The sequence below is a fragment of the Molothrus aeneus genome, chromosome 15 (genome assembly GCF_037042795.1).
Source record: "Molothrus aeneus isolate 106 chromosome 15, BPBGC_Maene_1.0, whole genome shotgun sequence".
Classification (NCBI taxonomy): Eukaryota; Metazoa; Chordata; class Aves; order Passeriformes; family Icteridae; genus Molothrus; species Molothrus aeneus.
In genome coordinates, this window is record NC_089660.1 from 4,790,432 (window position 1) to 4,809,609 (window position 19,178).

The 19,178-nt window shown below is 47.3% G+C and overlaps 2 protein-coding genes across 3 annotated transcripts in view; one reads left to right on the plus strand and one right to left on the minus strand.

Annotated features, from left to right (window-relative positions):
- Positions 1–10,733, plus strand: part of ADAM19 (ADAM metallopeptidase domain 19) — a 32,678-nt gene extending 21,945 nt beyond the window's left edge. Inside the window, exons 13-23 of the mRNA XM_066560269.1 lie at positions 374–463; positions 1,684–1,879; positions 2,196–2,304; positions 2,942–3,134; positions 3,681–3,761; positions 4,259–4,367; positions 4,469–4,601; positions 4,815–4,881; positions 5,947–6,153; positions 7,509–7,655; positions 8,398–10,733. Of these exons, the coding sequence (XP_066416366.1) occupies positions 374–463; positions 1,684–1,879; positions 2,196–2,304; positions 2,942–3,134; positions 3,681–3,761; positions 4,259–4,367; positions 4,469–4,601; positions 4,815–4,881; positions 5,947–6,153; positions 7,509–7,655; positions 8,398–8,472 (1,407 nt within the window). The 3' untranslated portion in view covers positions 8,473–10,733. The remainder of the gene's footprint in view (positions 1–373; positions 464–1,683; positions 1,880–2,195; positions 2,305–2,941; positions 3,135–3,680; positions 3,762–4,258; positions 4,368–4,468; positions 4,602–4,814; positions 4,882–5,946; positions 6,154–7,508; positions 7,656–8,397) is intronic.
- Positions 10,734–11,582: 849 nt separating this feature from the next.
- NIPAL4 (NIPA like domain containing 4) lies at positions 11,583–19,178 on the minus strand. Of its 2 annotated transcripts, XM_066560210.1 has the most exons (7): positions 19,142–19,178; positions 17,229–17,477; positions 15,297–15,353; positions 14,281–14,371; positions 12,962–13,122; positions 12,280–12,863; positions 11,583–11,854 (listed from the first exon to the last, which is right to left on the minus strand). In XM_066560210.1, exons 1-7 carry the CDS (start codon positions 19,176–19,178, stop codon positions 11,843–11,845), a joined length of 1,191 nt encoding a protein of 396 aa, XP_066416307.1. In that variant the 3' UTR covers positions 11,583–11,842. The 2 variants fall into 2 exon arrangements, with proteins under 2 accessions (XP_066416307.1, XP_066416306.1); XM_066560209.1 differs by lacking the exon at positions 11,583–11,854 and having other exon boundaries at positions 12,259–12,863.

The window sequence follows — 19,178 nt, forward strand, 5'->3', positions numbered from 1 at the left end:
CAACCCTTGCAGTGAAAAAAATTCTTCCAGATGTTGCAGCTTCATATAGAAATTCACTTTACCTATGGCTCCACTCCTGTTAAGGATGGGGCTTCTCTCAGCACTGCATCTCACTTCTGCAAATCCATCCTTTGCCTCAAAAGAGAACAGGGAGCTGGAAGCAGCAGCCCAGACTCTCCAGATGTGATGAGCACAAGCAGTTGTATCCCATCAGAGGGGCCTTGTGCAGTGCTGGCACTCAGCTCGTGCTGGGTACCCTGAGATACCCTGGAAGGGAGGGTTTTACTTTGTGTGTCACCCACTGTGAGTGAGAACACATCAGTGCCTGCTCAGATCTGCCCTGTGAACTCTGCTGCACTTCTCTGCCTTCCAGGACTGCAGGAACCCTTGCTGTGACCCCAGGACCTGCTCTCTGAAGCCTGGTGCTGAATGTGCCCATGGCAGCTGCTGCCATCAGTGCAAGGTGGGGGCCCTGGGTTTTCCTGAGAGGAAAGGGAATAACAGGGGTTACTCTGGAAACTGGAGGGGGAAGGGGAGAAAACACGGCCAAATATGGAGTTTAACTCCTCACCTGGTTTGGTTTGTCTTCAGGTGCAACAGCCATGAGTGTAATCAAACTAGTGGGGTTCTTTCTTCTGGCTGATTAAATTGACTCCCCTGGTGTCTTAAGATGAGCTGTGAGTGCTGCTGGAGTGAAGTCACACTGCCTCTCTTGAACACAGGGATAAATCAGAGCTGATATTTCTCTCCATTGGCTCTAGAAGAAATCTAGACAGAGCTCTTGGAGCCAACCCTTCCTCCAGGGATTGGGCTGGATGCTTTGTTTGCTCTGAACCCTCTTTTCTGGGGTGCAGCTGAATCCCTTTAGCTCTGGTGTTTGCTGAAAAACTGCTGGCAAAGAGCAGTTTTGTCTTAGAATGACTTTCCTTAGAATGACTTTCCTCATTTCTTAGAATGATCTTTCCTTAGAATGACTGGTTAAAATGTGTTTGTTGTTTTGGAGCCAAAGATCTCAAATTTGACAACAAATTAACTCAAAAACGAACATGGGGAAAACATTTCTCTTAAGCTCATCTTTATGTTTGCACACTGACTGCATGCTCTTACTGCCCTATCCTGAGCAAAATGAGGAAAACAATTTCCAGAAATCCACCTGGACTCACTTGGAACAAGCTCCCAGATGTGACTGTGAATGCCCTTTGTTCTCCACGTGTGTGGTGGACAAGAGCAGAATGAACTGAGTAAACTCATAAGCAAGGGAGACAATAAGTTATGCATCAGGAAAATGTCTCCAGCAGAAATGACAGAAACAAACTTTCCAAACCAGGGAGGGTTTTGAGAACAGATTCCACAAACATCTGTCAGAAATGGTTCAGGTAAATTGGATCCTACCCTAGGGGAGAGTGAGATGGATCAGTGTCCCCATGAGGTCTGGCAGCCTTACATTCCATGCATGATCTCATTGCTACCTGGGGAAGGGATGCAGTCATTAATTGTCACTAATTGTATTCTACACAGTTCCCCCAGCTAATGAAGTCCCAGAGGCACGAGTCACTGCTGACCTCAAAAACCCTCAGACAAGGAGGACACAGTGACACACACAGGGTTCTGCCTTATCTACAGACATGAAACCACAGAGGAGCCAAGCAATAATTCTGGGTTTTCCCCACTGTCTCTTTTTAGCTGATGTCCCCAGGAACTCCCTGCAGGAAGAGGTCAGGACTCTGTGACCTCCCAGAATTTTGCACTGGCGAGTCCCCGTTCTGCCCCCCCAACTCCTACCAGATGGATGGGGCTGCCTGTGATGGAGGAAAGGCTTACTGCTACAGTGGCATGTGCCTCACCTACAGGGACCAGTGTGTGCAGCTCTGGGGACCTGGTAAGGACACTGCCTGCACCACATTGCCAAGTACTTCCAAGGTGTCTGGGACCTGCAAGTCACAACCTGCTGGCCTTTGAACCAGCAAATGCTCTGCTCCTGCTGCTCCTCACCCTGCTGTTCCTCACCCTGAGCAAGGCAGGAGCACCTTCCATACCTGCTGTCAGCAGCAGAGCCTGAGCAGCCTTTTCTCCTGCCTTACTCACGTGGAGGAGGCAGCAAAAAGTTTCCCCTGCTCCAACCATTCCAGAAAAAGGACAAGTGAGTGGTTGGCATGGGGTGGGATGAAGCAGCCACTTGAGTCTCTCCCATGCAGGAGCACAGCCAGCACCTGATGCCTGCTTTGAGAAGGTCAATGCTGCTGGAGACATCTACGGGAACTGTGGGAAGAACATCTACGGGAATTACAGGAAATGTGACATGAGGTACAAAGCAGAGGGGCAGCCCAGGGTTGCTCAGTGGAGAAGATGTTTTTATATGTTACAAAATTATGGGCCAGGAGGTAAAACTGATCCATGCATTGGTTCACTCCCTCCCTCTGCCTTCTGGGAAACCAGCTGCATCTTTGTGGGACTTGGAGCCTTTACAGCTGAAGCTCTCAGCTCGCCATTTTCAAACATCTAGTTGGTATTCTTCCAAAGCAACAGAAGAGGGGGATTTTTTAAATCCATAAGATAAATTGTAGCTTTATAAGTGAGTCAAAACTTTTTAGTCTTAATTCTGATTTTGTTGAGCCATCCATGGGGACATCCCCCACCCATGGGGACTGTGGGGTGGTACCATCAGTATCCATCAGATAACTTTTGGGGAGGTGCATGATAACATCATTGATATTTCTCTCCATTGGCTCTAAAAGAAATCTAGACAGAGCTCTTGGAGCAAACACTTCCTCCAGGGATTAGGCTGGATGCTGTCTTTGCCCTGAACCCTCTTTTCTGGGGTGCAGCTGAATCCCTCGTTTAACAGTGACTCAGCACTGCTGCTTTAATTTACATTTGGACTCATGTCCGCAAACATTCAGCAAGCCAGGAATAATCACTTTATCCTTTCCTTTGACATCAGAGATGCTAAATGTGGGAAGATCCAGTGCCAGAGCTCAGCTTTCAAACCCCTGCAACCCAATGCAGTGGCCATAGACACCACTGTGAACAGGCAGCGCTGCCGGGGCACCCACGTGTACAGATCCGACAGCGAGGAGAAGGAGATGCTGGACCCTGGCCTGGTGTTGACAGGAACAAAGTGTGGGAGCCATCATGTAGGTACAGTTCTGCCTGGAGTGGCTTGGGGGAGGCTCAGAGTATCACTTTTCCACCCAGAATGTGCTTTGTGGTTGTCAAGCTATTAATCTTTTATGTCTAATGATCTTCTAGGAGGTTTCTGTATTTGTTGGAAAAGTAATTCCTTAGAGGTTTTGGAGAAGGACACACACCAAAGGCTTTATATCTCTGCCAGATGAAGTTCAGGGCCAGTGCTAAATCTAGGATTTGCTAAATGGTTGAAGTTGTCTTGCTTAAGGATGAGACACAGTTGGAACCAAAGACCTGTGAGAGCCCCTTCAGGGACTTGCCACATGGGCATGGCCAAGCTGTGGCCAGCTGAGCTCCCACTTCTCTCTGATTCCCAAGGACTGGGATTTGGGGTAGTGATTAACAGTTTGCTTGGGAACCAGCTTAATTCATTTCCTGTTACTCTGCCCAGGGAGTTAATTAGTTGTATTTCCAAGTCACAAGATAGCACAAGGCAGTGATGTGGCAGCTAACCCAGAGAGCTTACACTGAGTTTTTGGATGCTTTCTGTGCAGGTTTGCTTTGAGGGCCGCTGCCAGAACATGTCCATCATCTTTGATTCTGAGAGCTGTAGCAAGAAGTGCCATGGACATGGAGTAAGTGTCTTCTTTTTCATCTCCATTCCAGGCTGATACAGGATGGGTTTCCATTCTTCTGTGGTTGCTTGTTCAGCTCAGTTCTGATACCTTCCTTAGGTTTGCTCTGGACTTTGACTTTTTAGCTATCAATTTGAATATTTCTTTCCTGTTTGATGCATTTTCTGGTTCATGAAAGTCCCTTTGACATAGGATTTAAGGAGGGATATGAATTGCAATAAATGAAAAAAAAAGGAGTAATCTTAAAGAAAAATATCCTGGGCCCAGTTCAGATTGAATAAAAAGTATTAGACATACTAAAGAAAAAACATAGAAAAAAGTAACATTTAGGGCAGTTTATCCCAAATTGCTTCCACTCCCTGAAGAGAAGAGTTTCCAGGCACTCAGCTCCCACTGGAGTGTCTCCTGTAGTGTTTAGTTCAGCAAGGGCTGAGTTTGTTTTCACTTGCAGGTTTCTTAGTAGCTTCCACTTGAATCTCTCAATCTTCCCACTCCAGGTGTGCAACAACAACAAGAACTGCCACTGTGACCAGGGCTGGGCTCCCCCCTTCTGCAACAAGGAGGGGACAGGAGGCAGCTTGGACAGTGGTCCCCCTCTGCCTGAAGGTGAGAGGGACCAGCTCTGCTATGGGGCCACTTCAGAAGGACTTGAGCTGGTTGGGAGCAGAGAGTTTTCCATTTAACAAACTCCATTTTCTTGTCCTCAGGTTCTTCAGCAGTTGTGATAGCTCTGGCAATCCTGGCTCCCATTCTCGTCCTCACAGGAATCTTTTTGTTCTATTACCTGAAATGCTGGAGTAAATTTACCATCTGTTCTCTAAAGAAGACACCTCAGTTCAGGTAAGGTGCCTTGTCTCCTTGTCCCCCCTCCTGCCAGGACAGAAGAGACATTGCAAATGCTGTGAGGAATGTCACTAAATTGATTTGTTGGTGTAGTCACTATTGGCTTCTCATTTTTTCACTCCAGTGAAGATAAAATAGTAAATACAGGAAAATAAAGGAGAAAACATATCAAGACATTAACACCCTTCTTTTTGTTTCTCTCATTGTCAGTGACACCTCTGGAACTGGGCATGCAAACCCTGCCTTCAAGCTGAGAACCCCCCAGCAGCAGAGGAAGGTAGGGGCAGGGTCCTTCCACCTGCAGGGCAGAGATGCAGCTGCCCCAAGGTGTGGGATGGGATTTCCCTGGAATTAGGGAATGGTTTTATCAAAGGATGGGAAAAGGAGGCAGACATCACCCATGGCTGAAAGTCAGTGGTAGCTGAGTGTAGCACCTGCTCCTGGAGATTTCCTCAAAGGCAGGAGCTGGGATTTGACCAGGCTCCTGTGGCTGCTTGTCTCTCCTGCTGAATCCTTTGTTGTCACATCCCCCATCTCAAAACTGGAGAAATGGCAAACCCTGGGTTTATTTGCAGGTGTCACACTGATGCCTAGATTACTCTGTTCTCATGATTTCCATTTCTGCGTCATGATCCCAAGTTGTCCCAGTCCATCTAACCAACACCTACCAGACACACACACACATACTGGTGTTGCACACACACATACTGGGGTTACACACACACATACTGGTGTTACACACACACACACACTGGTGTTACACACACACATACTGGTGTTGCACACACACATACTGGTGTTACACACACACATACTGGGGTTACACACACACACACACTGGTGTTACACACACACATACTGGGGTTACACACACACATACTGGTGTTACACACACACATACTGGGGTTACACACACACACACACACTGGTGTTACACACACACATACTGGGGTTACACACACGCACATACTGGTGTTACACACACACATACTGGTGTTACACACACACACACTGGTGTTACACACACACATACTGGTTTTACACACATACGCACGCACACGCACACACACACACACGCACATACTGGTTTTACACACACACACATACTGGTTTTACACACACACATATTGGTGTTGCACACACACACACATATTGGTGTTGCACACACACACACATACTGGTTTTACACACACACACACACACACACATATACGGGTGTTGCAGGCAATATTTTCCACTCTGTGGCTCAGAGACCTCATGTATATTCTCAGAAGTGTCGCAGCGAGTACAAAGGGTGGTATGAAGTGGAAATACATGAGGATTTGTGGTTTTTTCTGCACAGGTGATTGGCTTCCCTGAAATCCCACCCAAGCCTCCTTCTCAGCAAGCTCCAGGGCTCCAGATGAGCAGGCAGCAGCCACCCCCCTTCCCTGGCAGCCAGAGCTGCAGCAGGGGGCAGCCTGTGGGGCCGGAGCTTCCCAAGGACATTCCCCACAGGACACCCCCGAGCAGGCCAGCACCCCCTGCTCCCAAACCTCCAACCTCTCAGGTATGGACTCGTGCTGCTGTCCTGTAGGTGCTGTTTGATGGCAGGTTTGTTCTGGTGAGGCCTCTCACCCTGGGGGAACTGTTAGTCTTGACCCAACCTGACCCCATCTTATGTGAGCTTCCTGTCCACGAGGTCATTTTGAAGGCTAAAAGGAAATATTTATTCTTTTGCTGGCAGCTCTGTTCTAAACTTACTATGGACCCCACATTCTTATTGGAAAGATGGTAAATCACTAAGACTGACATCAACCCATTTTGCAAAATAATATTATTATATTGGGGCCCTCAAAGAAGCAAAGGGCCAGCTACAGCAGGTAGGGGGAGACTGGTTCCCATGCAGTCTCTCTCTGAAGGACATAGAGGAAAACAAACCCTGTGGAGCAAAATCTTAGGGAATGGGGTTTGTTTCTAGTCCATTGTTCCCGTGAACAGCCAGCACTTCAGCAGGAAAGAAAACTAAAACAAAAGCAGGAAGCTGAGTGCTGTCAGTAAGGAATAGGTATCCTTCCCAGCTGCTTGTTGACAAGTTCCCCATGATCTCCTTTGTGTTCCCTTCTCAACACATCCAGTCTCTTTATCTCAGTCACCCTTATGAGATGGAACACTTTTCATAGGATTTCCACAACAAACCTGGCTGTTTCTGGGTTAGTGGAGAGCCACGAGTTGGGCAAGACAAAGGGAAAATAATTAATGTCACTTTTTGCTTCTTGCATTGGCCTTCCTGGATGTTTGCAGCGTCTGCCAGATTTGCTCTCTTGCTATTCCTATAGGAGCTCTTCAGACCTGGCAGTCAGTGGAATTTAGTCTGCCTTGTCCTTCCTGGAGTCACAGGGCAAGATCCTTGGAGAGCAATAGATCCCCAAGCCATCAAGCATTGCCTTTATGCATAGTCTGAGGAGACTGCAGAGGTTTTGGGTGCCCTCCAAGTCATGAGTGCAGCTGTGTTTGTTAAATCAACACCTGTAAGGCAGCAGCTTAGCACAGAGCCTGAGCAACAACAGGCAATTGGCTCTTGTGGGGGTAACTTCTCCCCCTGGGACATGCTTTCCACTGAAATTCATTAGATGAATGGAAAATATAATGCTCTGAGCATCCTATTAGGGACAGCTGTGTGCACAAACAAATAATAACTGCTTGTGGGTCCATGTGTGTTTGTATGGGCACAAGAACATGCACATATATAGTGTTTACAGGCATTGTATAGGCAAACAAACACTGAGTGTATGTGTGTGGAACTTGCTTCCAGCCATGAAGTGCATCAGTTAAAGTGACTAATTAAAAAGGCTCTGGAACACAGGTTACCTATTACTTCCAAAACTTAAGGTTTAAATTCAAAACTATTTTTTTCTTCTGTAGGATATTTCAAGGCCCCGGCCACCCCAGAGAGCTCTGCCAGCGAATCCCATCCCATCCAGGTCCAGAGGCTGGCAGGGGAGCAGCCCTGCTGTCCCACTGCCCCCTGGGCACAGCAGAGCCCCTGGGCACCTCCAGCCTGTGGCAGAGGTAGGCACTGGGAAGGGTGGTGGGAAGCACCGCCTGGAATTCACCCCTGGGGAATAAAAACACTCCAAAGGGAATATCAGCCTGCAGAACACCTTAGTGCACAGCACAGGGGGGTGGATGCAGAGAGGCTGTGGCTTGGTCACCTTTATTGCAGGGGTCTCTGGTTTTACCTGTTTCATATTAAGAATTTAAAAAGTTGAGCAAAACAGTGAATTTAGTCCTCCACAGCCCTGAACACTTCCTCAGGCAAGGCATTTGTGTGAGTGGGGCAGAGCAATGGGGTCAAGGGCTGTGGGACCCAGAAGTGTTAGTGAAGAGCAGCAAAACATGAAGATTCACACAAGACTTGAAGATTCCAGTAAAAAACAAAAATTCTTTCCAGCCTCTCTAGCTGTGGCTAAGGAGATGCATTCTCTGCAGGGAGTGTTGCACAAAAATATCCTGAATACAGGACTTAATAAGGGACTTCTAGGCACTGAGTTCAGTGCTCTGCAAACACAAAACATCTCCACACAGCACAGTTATGTGTCTCCAGCCTGCAATATACTGGAAGCCAGCTGTGGGAAATGGAGAAAACTGCAGGAACCTCCTTGTGGGAGAGTTCCCATGTGATGCACTGGGCTGTGGATGCAGACAGGCTGTGCAGACAGACTAACATCAGCTCCAGGAGAGGGCAAGGATGGTGCTTGTTCTCCCATCAGTGCTCACTCCTCTTCTTTCCCCCTTTTTCCATCTCACCCAGGGTGTTGGTGCCTGGAGAGCTGGAGCAGTGAACAGCTTGCACGTGGGACAGCCAGGCTCCCGTGGGCATTCCTGAGGCAGCCTGTTCCTGGCCTTCATCACCAAAAACACTCTCACACCTTCACTGCCAAGGACAGTGCCTCAGTTCCCCTCCTCCTGCCCCAGCCCTGCTCCCTCTGTGACTCACCAGGCATGGCAGGGGTGCCCCAGGTACACGCCAGGCTCAGCTGGGCCCTCTCTGCCTTTTCCACGTAGAGATGACTCGTTTGTACGGTATTTAAATATTGTTGTGCAATATCCACTGCAGGGATGGGGGTGATGGGGGTTTCCACGTGTTTTTAATCAGTTATTTAAGTATTACCAGGGAGAACAAGCTGTGAGTGCAGGTGCTGGCCTTGATGGGCTTTCATGTGAGCCCTGTTGGCTTCCTCAGCCCCCCCAGGCAGCTGCGGCAGCATATTGGTGCTATACAGAACCCACTGCCTCTGGGGAGAGCAGCTGGTGATAACATTCTTCAGTTTATTCTCTGTTTACAGGGGGTGGCAAGTGGGGCCCCAACAGGGAGCCAACCATGGAACTATAATTTGTGGGGCCACTGTGGATTTTGGTCAGCTTTAGCAGAGGGGATTATTTTTTATTTTGTTATTTTCCCCATGTAACCCTCTTCAGCAGGAACATTGCAACCATTCGCTTGTCTTGCCTTGGTGCTGTAAATCCCAAAAGCAGCCCCAGCACGGCCCACGAGCTCCAATCCAGGTCATTAGGACACACTGAAGGTACGACAGGGCAGCTCTGGCCCAGATGCAGAGCAGAAGGCCAGCAGGAAGCTCAGCAGAAGGCAGTGCTGAGGCCCCTCTGCAGCGCGCGGTACCGGCAGCAGGAGATGTGTGTAACTCAGCATGGGCTGTCTGCTCCCCAGACCACTGATAAACCTACCTGGAAAATGCCCAGGCGGTGAGACAGCTGAACTATTAACACAACACATGGTGCTTTTGTAGGGCAGCTCTCTTACTCCAGGCTTTTTCTCCAGGCCATGGATGGAGAGAGCTGTCTGTGTGCACTTTAAGCAGCTGATGGTTCTGACCCTGAGGACCCTCCCTTATGAATTTAGTTTTTTCTTCTCATAATAGTTTGGCTTTTGTATGTGTTTTTGGAATTTTTTTTCCTCAGGATTTTAAAATAAGACCTTCTGTTATGCCAGATTTTTTTTTTCCTTGAAATTATTTCCTAGGAGAACACAGGGAAATCTGGAGCTGCAGTTACAACAGTCCTCTTGTGTCTGATTTATATGGACAAATCCTCAAAGAGCATGACTGCTGCTCCACATGTGAGAAACTGTATTATTGGCATAAAGAAAACGAGTCTTGTTTGCTGGTTCTCTTTCCCTAAGATCTACTCATTAAAGAAATCCCAGATAAACCCCAAGAACTCATTAAATTTGTAGTTATATGTAGTAGTGTATCTGTAGGATGACTTAAGTCACATTAGTTTTCACAACTTTACTACCTCTTTCTCCACAAGGAAACAGTTCACATGGTGTGTCTTGAAATTCTCACAGATTATTCCTTATCTTACCAATTTTAGACTTTTTCTTACCTTCTATGTGCCTGGAAAACAAACCAATCTAAAAAACTTCCTTCTGAAATAAGGCAGGGCAAGTAAAAGACAATAGCTCTCTAATCTTTGTCTTTTTCAATAGCTGGGGTATATTACATTTAAAAATGTGTATTCAAACAACCCCCAAACTTGTTTCTTGGTATGTAATGGCAGGTTTGGCTGCTCACAGTGCAGCAGGACTGTACAAACACTGTAATTGTTGATTCAACCACAAGAACTTGATCTCATAGCTGAGCCCTCACTGAGGGCAGCAGCACTTCTGCTCCAACCCCTGATCTTCAGCAAATGGCCACTAAAAATCACTAAAATTATTTTCACTGAATTTCATGTGAGCATGGGTTCAAGGTTTCAAAAAATGCCCCTGGACACACAATGCTCAGAGAACAACTGGACGTGCCCAAACTCTAATAGAAAACTTTATTGCTGGAATATCACAAAAATCTCCAAAAGGTAGTTTTAGGTAAGTCCTTTTAAATTTTCATGTGTGCAAGTTAAGTGATTGAGACCAGGGGAACTGCAGGAGGAGTTAAAGATGGTAAAACCTGATTTTTTGAAAGATAATATTACTTGGGAGAACTTATAACAAATGCATCTCACTTTCTCCTATGTCCACATGTTAATGGTTTACAACAATGCTCTCTATGCATCTATGCAAATACTTGAAGAATGCAATTCATTGTGCCTTTTGCCTAGTTTTAATAAAATTTGTTTGTTGTCATTAACAAATACTCTTTCACTGTCTATTATTTCATTACCTCAGTTCAAATCTTCATTTTCTACATGGCATTTCTCCAGGGATGGCGGGATTGCTTTAATGAAATGCATTTCTGGAGTGAAGAAAGATGAGTCCCATTTACAGCCATTTTCTAAAAGAAAATGCACCAAGCATCACACTGATTAGGATGCCAAAACCAAAGCTGGAGTGAGTGACTTGGGTTATTTTCTGCCACCAAAGGAGGTCGCTGCAGTTTTACTCTGCTCCAGATGCTCTTTCTGTTGTTCTCAGCTGTCCCTCAGCCTCTTTATCCTTTAGGGCTACACTTGTAAGATGAAGTAATGAAAAAATTTCAGATCCACCTGCAACTTTTTTTTTTATTTCGAAAAAACCCTTTATTTCCCTTTCCACATTCCAAAAAGATAGCACTGAAATGTTATTAAAATAGGAGATTGCATTGTCCTCTCTCCCAAAGCCCCACAATATATTTACTCAATGATGCTCACACCCAGGTATAATCAGGTGAGCATCTCAGAGGACAGCAGGACACCTTATGGGGCTCAAAGAATTTGGGGGGTTTTCCAAGCTCAAGATATTTCCTGAGAAAAAAAAATACTTTATATTTACAGCCACTTGGTCTTTCAGACTGAAAAAATTGTCACAAGAAGTCTTGGAGTCAGTGGTAGAGTTTCTCTTGACATGGGGTTTACTCTGCCAGAGCTCCCCAGCCTGAGCAGGGATTGCCCTTCTTCAGCTGGGGTCTGGGTCAGTCCCAGCAACTTCACCAAGGCCTGGGCACCAGAGCTGAACCCCAAAAAACTCAAACAAAACTCCCATAAAAATAATTAACACTGCTTCAGGGAAACTCCTGCACCTCGCAAAAAACCAAAAGCTGAAAAAGATCTCTCTGTGAAAACACTTCATGGCTTGAGTCCTGCCCTGAGCCTGAGTGAGCAGCTTTTGCAAAATTCACCATGTTTTGCCCATATTCACCAATATTCTTGTCCCCTTATTTGCAGAGCAAGTGATTAAACATGGATGAGCAGAGTCTGAGTAGCACCGATCAGTCCTTGCCTCTCACCTCCTCTCCAGACGCTGGTGTCTATTTTAGAGTTCATGCAAGTGTCTAGAAAGGAAACAAAGAAAAGACAAAAAGCACTAATCAATGATCCATCAAGGCCTGGAAACAAAGACATCAATGGCCACCCGGGGGAAGGAGTGAAGGGTAAACATCAGCCCTGCCAAGAATAAGAGAGGGAAGGGGCCTCAGAGAGGAGCTTTGTTACAGCACTATCATATTTCTAGAGGATTTTGTTTCCAGTGGCTGCATATATTAGGGCCCAGAGAGGATTAAACACGCTCCTTGCTGCCACATCATGACAGAGATCCTGTCCAAAAGCCTGGAGAAAGATTTGACTTTGGAAAAGACACTGTGTGGTTTATTTTCTGCTTTTCCTTTTTGAAATTTTTCCCTGGCACCTGCAATATTGACATCACCCACCCAGCCTCCAGTCCCCTGCATGTAACCCCCTAAGTGTAGAGCATGAATACTTTGGGTTTGTCCTCTGGAGCAATGCTGGAGTTGTCCACCTCTATCAGGATGTTCTTGTCATCTCTGGTGACCGGTGCTGGCTGTTCGTTCTGAAGGACTTGGGGTAAATTCCCAAAACTGACATCCATGTCTTTGAAAGCATGGAGTAAAAACACCCCCAAAATGATGGTGAGGAAGCCGCAGACTGTCCCAATGATGTCAACCACAGTCATGGTGACCCACTCCTTAAAGAGGATGATGGAAGTGGTGATGACGATGGTGGTGAACAGCACATAGTAGATGGGGAACACCAAAGAGGTGTTGAAAATGTCCAGAGACTTGTTGAGGTAGTTGATCTGCGTGGTGATGGATGCCACCAGAGTGATGACCAGGATCCAGGTCAGTGGGTTCTGCAGCACAGGCTGGCCAGCAAAGAAGCCCTTGATGGCAATTCCCAAGCCCTTGACGGAGGACACGGAGAAGGCACCGATAACGGAGCAGATGGCGAGGTAGATGAGGATGTTGCTCTGGCCATAACGGGGGGCGAGGCAGAAGATCAGGAGGAAGCAGAGAGCCAGGAGGATTGCAGCATAAGCCAGGAAACCTGCAGGAGGGAGAGAAGAACTCAAAACTCCAGCAGTGGGCATGGGGAGAGCTTTGCAGTGCCTGGCCCCAAGAGGGAAAGCACGGCTGGCTGCGTACCCGACTCCTTCAGCTTGGAAGTCATTTCCTCCAGAGTGGTGACCTCCTCGTCCTCTGGGGCATGTATGACCATCACAGTGCTGCCCACCAGGCTCAGCAGGCAGCCCAGCTTTCCCAGCAGGTTGAGCCGTTCTCCAAGCAAATATGAGGACAGAATGGCACTGCATGGGACAGAAACACATCAGCCGGACAGAAAAACATCATCCAGACAGAAAAACATCAGCCGGTGCTCTGCACTCCTTTAAAGAAGGAGCAGCAACTCTAGGAAAGTTAAGAATGCTTCCATGTGATACAAGGACACAATTTTGGTGTAAATTAGTTGGATTCCAGTGGGTTAATACACAATCACAGCTGAACCTGCAGGAGTGCAGGTGTGACCTGTAGATCACAGCTCTTGTGTCAGCAAGGTGCAAAAATGCTGAATGTTTTAGCACGTCCTCAGAAATATTTTTTCAGGGTTGGCAGAATTATTCAGGAGCTGCTGAGCATTATGAAGCTTTTAGTGCTCAAGAAGATTACTTCAAGGGCCAGTGTAACAGAGAAAAAACCTGAACCTAACAACAAACAAGCTATGTTAATTTTAACTAAATCATCAGAACTATTAGAAAGAGAAACAGAAACTCCAAAAGTTTTGGGGCTACAGATTTATCTACAAAAATATCTAGTTGTTGCCCAAAAAATCTGGGGCAAGACACCAGAGCAGTCCTAACTCTCAGTTTGCTTATGCATTTCACAATACAGTCTTTCCATAAACCCTTAAGTAGCTTAATGTATTTTGGTAGGAATCTCCTATTTAAAAGTAAAGAAATTAAATAGGATTTCAGCCCTTTTGGGAACAGCCAGAAATATAAAACCCTGCAACATGAGAGGACTCTAAGAAATTATAAAATAAAAGGCAGGTGAAAGGCAGTTTGAAAACAAGCCTGATCCCTTTGACCCTTTTAAATTTTTAGTACTCTTGATTGCAAAAACAAAACAAAACAAAACAAACAAACATTAAAACCCCGCCAGTCCTGAGTGGTTAAAGAGCTGGAATAAGGAATGAAGTAATGCAGATATTTGCAATAATTTAACCTGCAGTGTATGTGGTTGCTCTACACATCCAGCATTTCCAGAAGGGCAAGCTGCTTAATTCAATGGCTCCTAAGTGATCCCTCAAAAAGGACAACTGTTAAAATGTTTTTTAGAAAATACTAAGACTTTTTTTACTTTGGGCAGAATAAATCATATTAGTATCCCTTCAAGTCTGTTTTTACAAGTCAAACAGGCAAACAAGAAAAAAAAAAAGGCAAATTTCAATTTACAGACACAAAAATCACCTTATGAGCACGCTCAGAGCCCCCAGAGGTGTGACAATAGTTGCAGGAGCAAAGGCATAGGCAGCAAAGTTGGCAGCTTCCCCTCCACCCACTAAACAAACACAAGAAAAATAAATACCAGTGAGTTACAGAGCACTTTCTGCATTTTCCCTTGGGGGCTTGCAAACCAGCAAGATGCCACTTGGGTTTTATGCTGGGGGTTTCATCCTGCTGCTAAACAGGGGCAGACAGTGGGTGAAAATCTATTTCAAATTAAAAGAGGACCCCTGGAGAAGGGAACCCCTCCATGGGAAGGGCTGGGGGTGCCAGGGCTTGGCCAGGTCGGGGCTCAGGAGCCCCCAGCCCAGCCAGGCTGTGTGGGGGTAACGAGGCAGGGGTGGCTAAGGACAGCTCCACACCCTGTCCTTGGGGCTGTGGTGCCCCTCTGGCTGGGCTGTCCCTGTCCCTGAGCAGTGAGGGCAGAGCCAGGTGGGGACACCTTGAGCTGCAGCTGCCAGGGTGAGAGGCAGAAAAGAGGGCTCTGAAACGGCCTCTTCTAAAATCTGCTTCTCTCTGTGCAGCTTCGAGTCCCATTTTAGGAGATACAAGCAGGAAATAAAGATTTTAAGGGAAAACAAGTTTTTTCAAGGAAGGAGGTGCTACTAACAACACTCCTTTGTTATCTCCCTGCGCTGCAGCAGGAAACTCCAGTGCCCTGCTCCCCCAGGCACTCAGGGGAGGCTGTTTGCCCTGTGCCTGGTACACAGGCAGACCTGCCAGCTGCCCTATTAAAACTTGGCTTTTCTTGCTTTTGATCAGGTAAAACTGAGCTAGCAGGTCCTGCCAGTCCTGCAGGAGGATGGAGAGGGAGATCCTGCAGGGATCACTGCCTCTCCTCTCCCTGAGGAACCTCTGCTGAGGATGGGGGAACTCGGCAGAAAACAGGCTTTAAGCACCACGCTCAGTTTGTTCCACACCTCATTCACAGGGACAGACCCTGGAAAAGCTGCAAACCCAGGGAAACAGCTCCTACTTACTGGTTAACAAGCCAGCCCACCAGAGCCAGTCTTTTAGGTAGCCATGGCCTCCATCTCCTGGGGAAGAAAAGCACATGCAGGAGTTAACAGCCACATTCTTCAGAGCAAGAGATGAGAATGTCCCTTTGGAGAGGGATAAATTGCAAGGGGAAGAGTGTAACAGGGAAGAATAGACTGGAGCTAATTGGAGCTAATCCAATTCTGGTCCTAAGCCACAGGCTGTTGGACACAAGGAGTTTGAGCCTGCTGACATGGTGACCCCTGATTTTGCTGGGTCAGGGAGAGCCAATGTTTTTGATAAATCTGACCCAACTGAAGCTGTCAGTACAGCAGTGTTTAACCTGCCTTGGAGAAAAGTGATGTGCTCACATGGCAGGGGTGACACCCTGGGACTGAGAGATTACAGGGCAAGATGGGACAAGGGGCAGTGAAGAGTTGAACAGGACGATTTCAGGACACAGGGAAAAATCTTTTGCTAGAGTTCAGCCTCTTCTGGTTCCTCAACCACTCCATAGATGCTGAAGTTCAAATGTTATGCTCTGGTATTCCTCAGAAATTGCTGGTTTATTTGTTTTAGGGTCTTTTTGCTTGGTCGGGGTTTTTCCCAAGAACTCTTTCTGTCAGCTGCAATTTTCTGTCATTAATCTCTAATTCCTTTCAGAATGTTAGACATTCTAAAAAACAGGGAGGAGTTTGCTCTTGTTTTACTCGCTTGGCTCTGCTGTGGGAAGAGCTCATGGAGGGAAGGAGGAGAGAGACATCTACAGTTGAAGCAGACTGATATTTCATTGTGCAAGTATAATGTCAAAAAGCAAACCCATCTGTGTTCAGCCCAGTGACAGAGGATGGAGATGGACCTGAGACTGCCTGGTGGCTCAGCTGCTGTTGGCAGCTTTGCTGGCTGTCTCTGGACAGTCACTTCATCATTCCATGCCTCTGTGTCCCCATATGGGCACAAAGTACAATGGGGACGGTGATATTTATTTAATCTGAAAGATTATTTAAGAACTGTTTCCTAGGCCAGAACTGGGAAGCAGCAGTATTTTAATTACCATTGCTCTGTTTTGCAGTTATGCAAGTAGGTCAGCTGCCAGGTAGGACTTACCCTGCTGCTGGAGCATGTTTGCAATGCTGATGGGATGTGTCCAATTCCACAGTGCAATTCTGCTCTAGGCAGTGCTGCTCCACCACTGCCCATCCATAGATATGTGTGTGTACACATAAACACACGCCTCGCCCTGAGAGCCTGGTGCTAGAGGAAAGTTATCTGCAGGTTGTTGTGCAACAGAGCTCCAAAGGATCCCTTCTGCAACCACAGAGCTCCCACAGAGCCTGTCTGTCCTGCATTCACACTCTCTTGCAATCCAAGCACCTGGAGCTCCTCAGCTCCGTGACCTGGTGCCAAAGCTGCCTGGTGCTTCACTGAGAGCAAGAGGGGGGTCAGGGCTGTGCTGCTCTGGGCTGGGGCATGGCTGTGAGCTGCAGCTGTGTGCAAAGGGACCCTTTTCAAAGAGCTTTGAGCACTCTGCTTGCTCCTGGCCTGAGCGATGGGCGCGCACTGCTCTGCTGTGGGGACACCTCTGATCTCACAGGACCCTCCCTTGCTAGTGTGGTGCCAGGCAGGAGAACACTGCTTTTAGCTGAGCTCCTCCAGTGCAGGGCTCTGTAAATTAGTTCCTTTCCAATACAGAGACTGTAAATTAACTCCTTTCAACGCCAGGCCTGTAAAGTAGCTCCTCAGCTCCCACATAGCACTGCTGTCTGGCTCTCACACACAAAGATGCATCCACTAAAGCTCCTATTTACATTGCTGATGGAAGACTGACTGTACCCAGAGATGTCCCCTTGCCTCAGGAGCGCTGAAATTTGGACTGTGTGTGTATTCCTAGGAACAAGTGGTCCTTCCCCCTCCTGCCCCCATGAAAGCCTTACCTGCCCTGGTGCCTCCCTTCTCCACCAGCCTTAGCAGTCCCTTTTTCTTGAGGATGACGCTGCTCCCGATGAGGAAGCTGGAGAAGACAGCCAAGCCCAGGCCAATGTAGAATCCATAGTTGTTTTCCAGCCGAGTTATCCAGGAGATGTCTGAAGTCCCATTGTCCAGGACAGAGTCAGCTGGGACAGCACTGCTGATCACTTGACACACGACCCGGTGGGAAAGGCACGAAAGGGTGATCAGAGACCCTTGGAGATAGAACAGCAAATCACTGACAAATTAATGACTATCAACAGTGTCCCTCTTCCCCTAGGCTCATCCAGGTGTCCCCCTGCACAGCCACCCATGCTGTCACCCTAACAACACCCAAAGCTCAGGACACCTCTTTACTCAAACGTGGAAATAAAACAGCAGGGTGTTGTCTGACAGATTTATGGCCTGCAGTTCAAGCATCTCTTTGACAGTGAATGAGTCTACAAGGACCTCTAAAAATAATTTGAATTTCCAAATATATAAGCAGAGTCTCTCCACCATAATTCCAATGTTATGGAGTTAAACTAGGCCTTATCAACACTTAACCTTGCTGATCCAAAGGCTTTGGTGCTTTCCAGCCAACTAATCCTCACACCTACCAGCTCATCTGCTGTTGTAACTTTGGGTTTAATGTGGAGTGATGCCAACACTGTAACTGGGCATCTGTTCCTACTCTGTGTGCTGAGCTGTGTCATAAGACAACATCAGATTCATCTTGGACAATTCATTTCCTCTACTGTTCAATGGTTTTATTCTACCTATTTGCAGGTTCCCTGAGAGCTCCTAAAGCAAACCCAGTCGTGCCAGTGTGGAGGGACTGAGAGCAGGCAGTGTTCTGCTGTTAACACCAAAAGCACTGCAGCCCTGTGGCTCTGGCCAAGGTGTGTTGGTGTGTGGGGGTGGGAAATTGCTGAGTTTCTTCCTCCTCTGACACTCCTACCACACCCAGCACATCTTTCTATCGCAATCTTTACTCCAAGTGTAGTAAAGATGGTGTGACTGTGACCATGAGGAACAGAGCAGCCAGGTGGAGTACAAAAGTCTCTTTGTATTAAAAGACTTTTTTTTTTTTTCCCCTGAACTCACATAGGAATTATAAAGCAAGTGTTTGTGTCTCTGCAGGCAGGAGTGTGGAATGGCTAAACTGCTCCCAGTAGTGTCAGGAGCCTGGGCATGGGCCCCACATTTTTCCTGAACCAGGAGCCTGGCTTAGATCTTAAGTATCTGCAATCCCTGGCCCCAGCACACACAGCTGAGGTTTTGGATCTGAACTGGCTATAAACGTTTTTCTAAAGGAAAAAATAGCAGTGACTTCCTAGATGAGTTTCCAAGGGTTCCCTAATAATACTTTTTTTTCCTATTAGGAAAAACATTTTTGATCTTGGAAATATTTCCTGGGGAATAAGGGGGGAACTTGCCTCCTCGACTGGGTGAAAATCTCCACAAGGTACAAGCATAAGGCAGCGGGATGAGGTGATTACCGACTGGATTAAGCAATCCTTAAGGGAAAAAAAACCCCCAACTCCTGCCTTCTCCGTGCACTCTCGAGCTGGCAGAGCGTGCTGCCGGCTGCTCGAGTTTCCCCATTCCTATACAGACCTCAAAAAAAAAAAAAAAAACCCAAAACAAAAAAAAAAAAAAAAAAGAAAGAGAAGAAAGAAGAAAGAACCGCCCAAAGCAGAGCAGTGACAGAGGGACAGAGGATAGCCCCAAAGCCAGGGAATGAGGTCAGGGGTGCGGCAGGCTCGGAGCCGGAGCGGCCGCGCTGTCCCGAACCCGGACCCAGCCCCGGACCCAGCCCGGTCCTGTCCCGGCCCGGTCCCGGCGCTCCGAGCGGGGCCGAGCCGGGCCAGTCCCGCTGCCCCGGGGCTGCACCCACCGTTGCTGCAGCTGCTGTTCGTCTCCAGCGGCTCCAT

Bases quoted from the DNA above. Each gene is read 5' to 3' on its own strand.
- NIPAL4 (XM_066560209.1), bottom strand. From the start codon at position 19,178: ATGGAGCCGCTGGAGACGAACAGCAGCTGCAGCAACG. The intron at 14,372-15,296 runs GTAAGTAGGAGC...GTGTTTGTTTAG, and splicing joins GTGGGCTGGCTTGTTAACCA to TGGGTGGAGGGGAAGCTGCC. The intron at 12,864-12,961 runs GTACGCAGCCAG...TCCCTCCTGCAG, and splicing joins TTCCAAGCTGAAGGAGTCGG to GTTTCCTGGCTTATGCTGCA.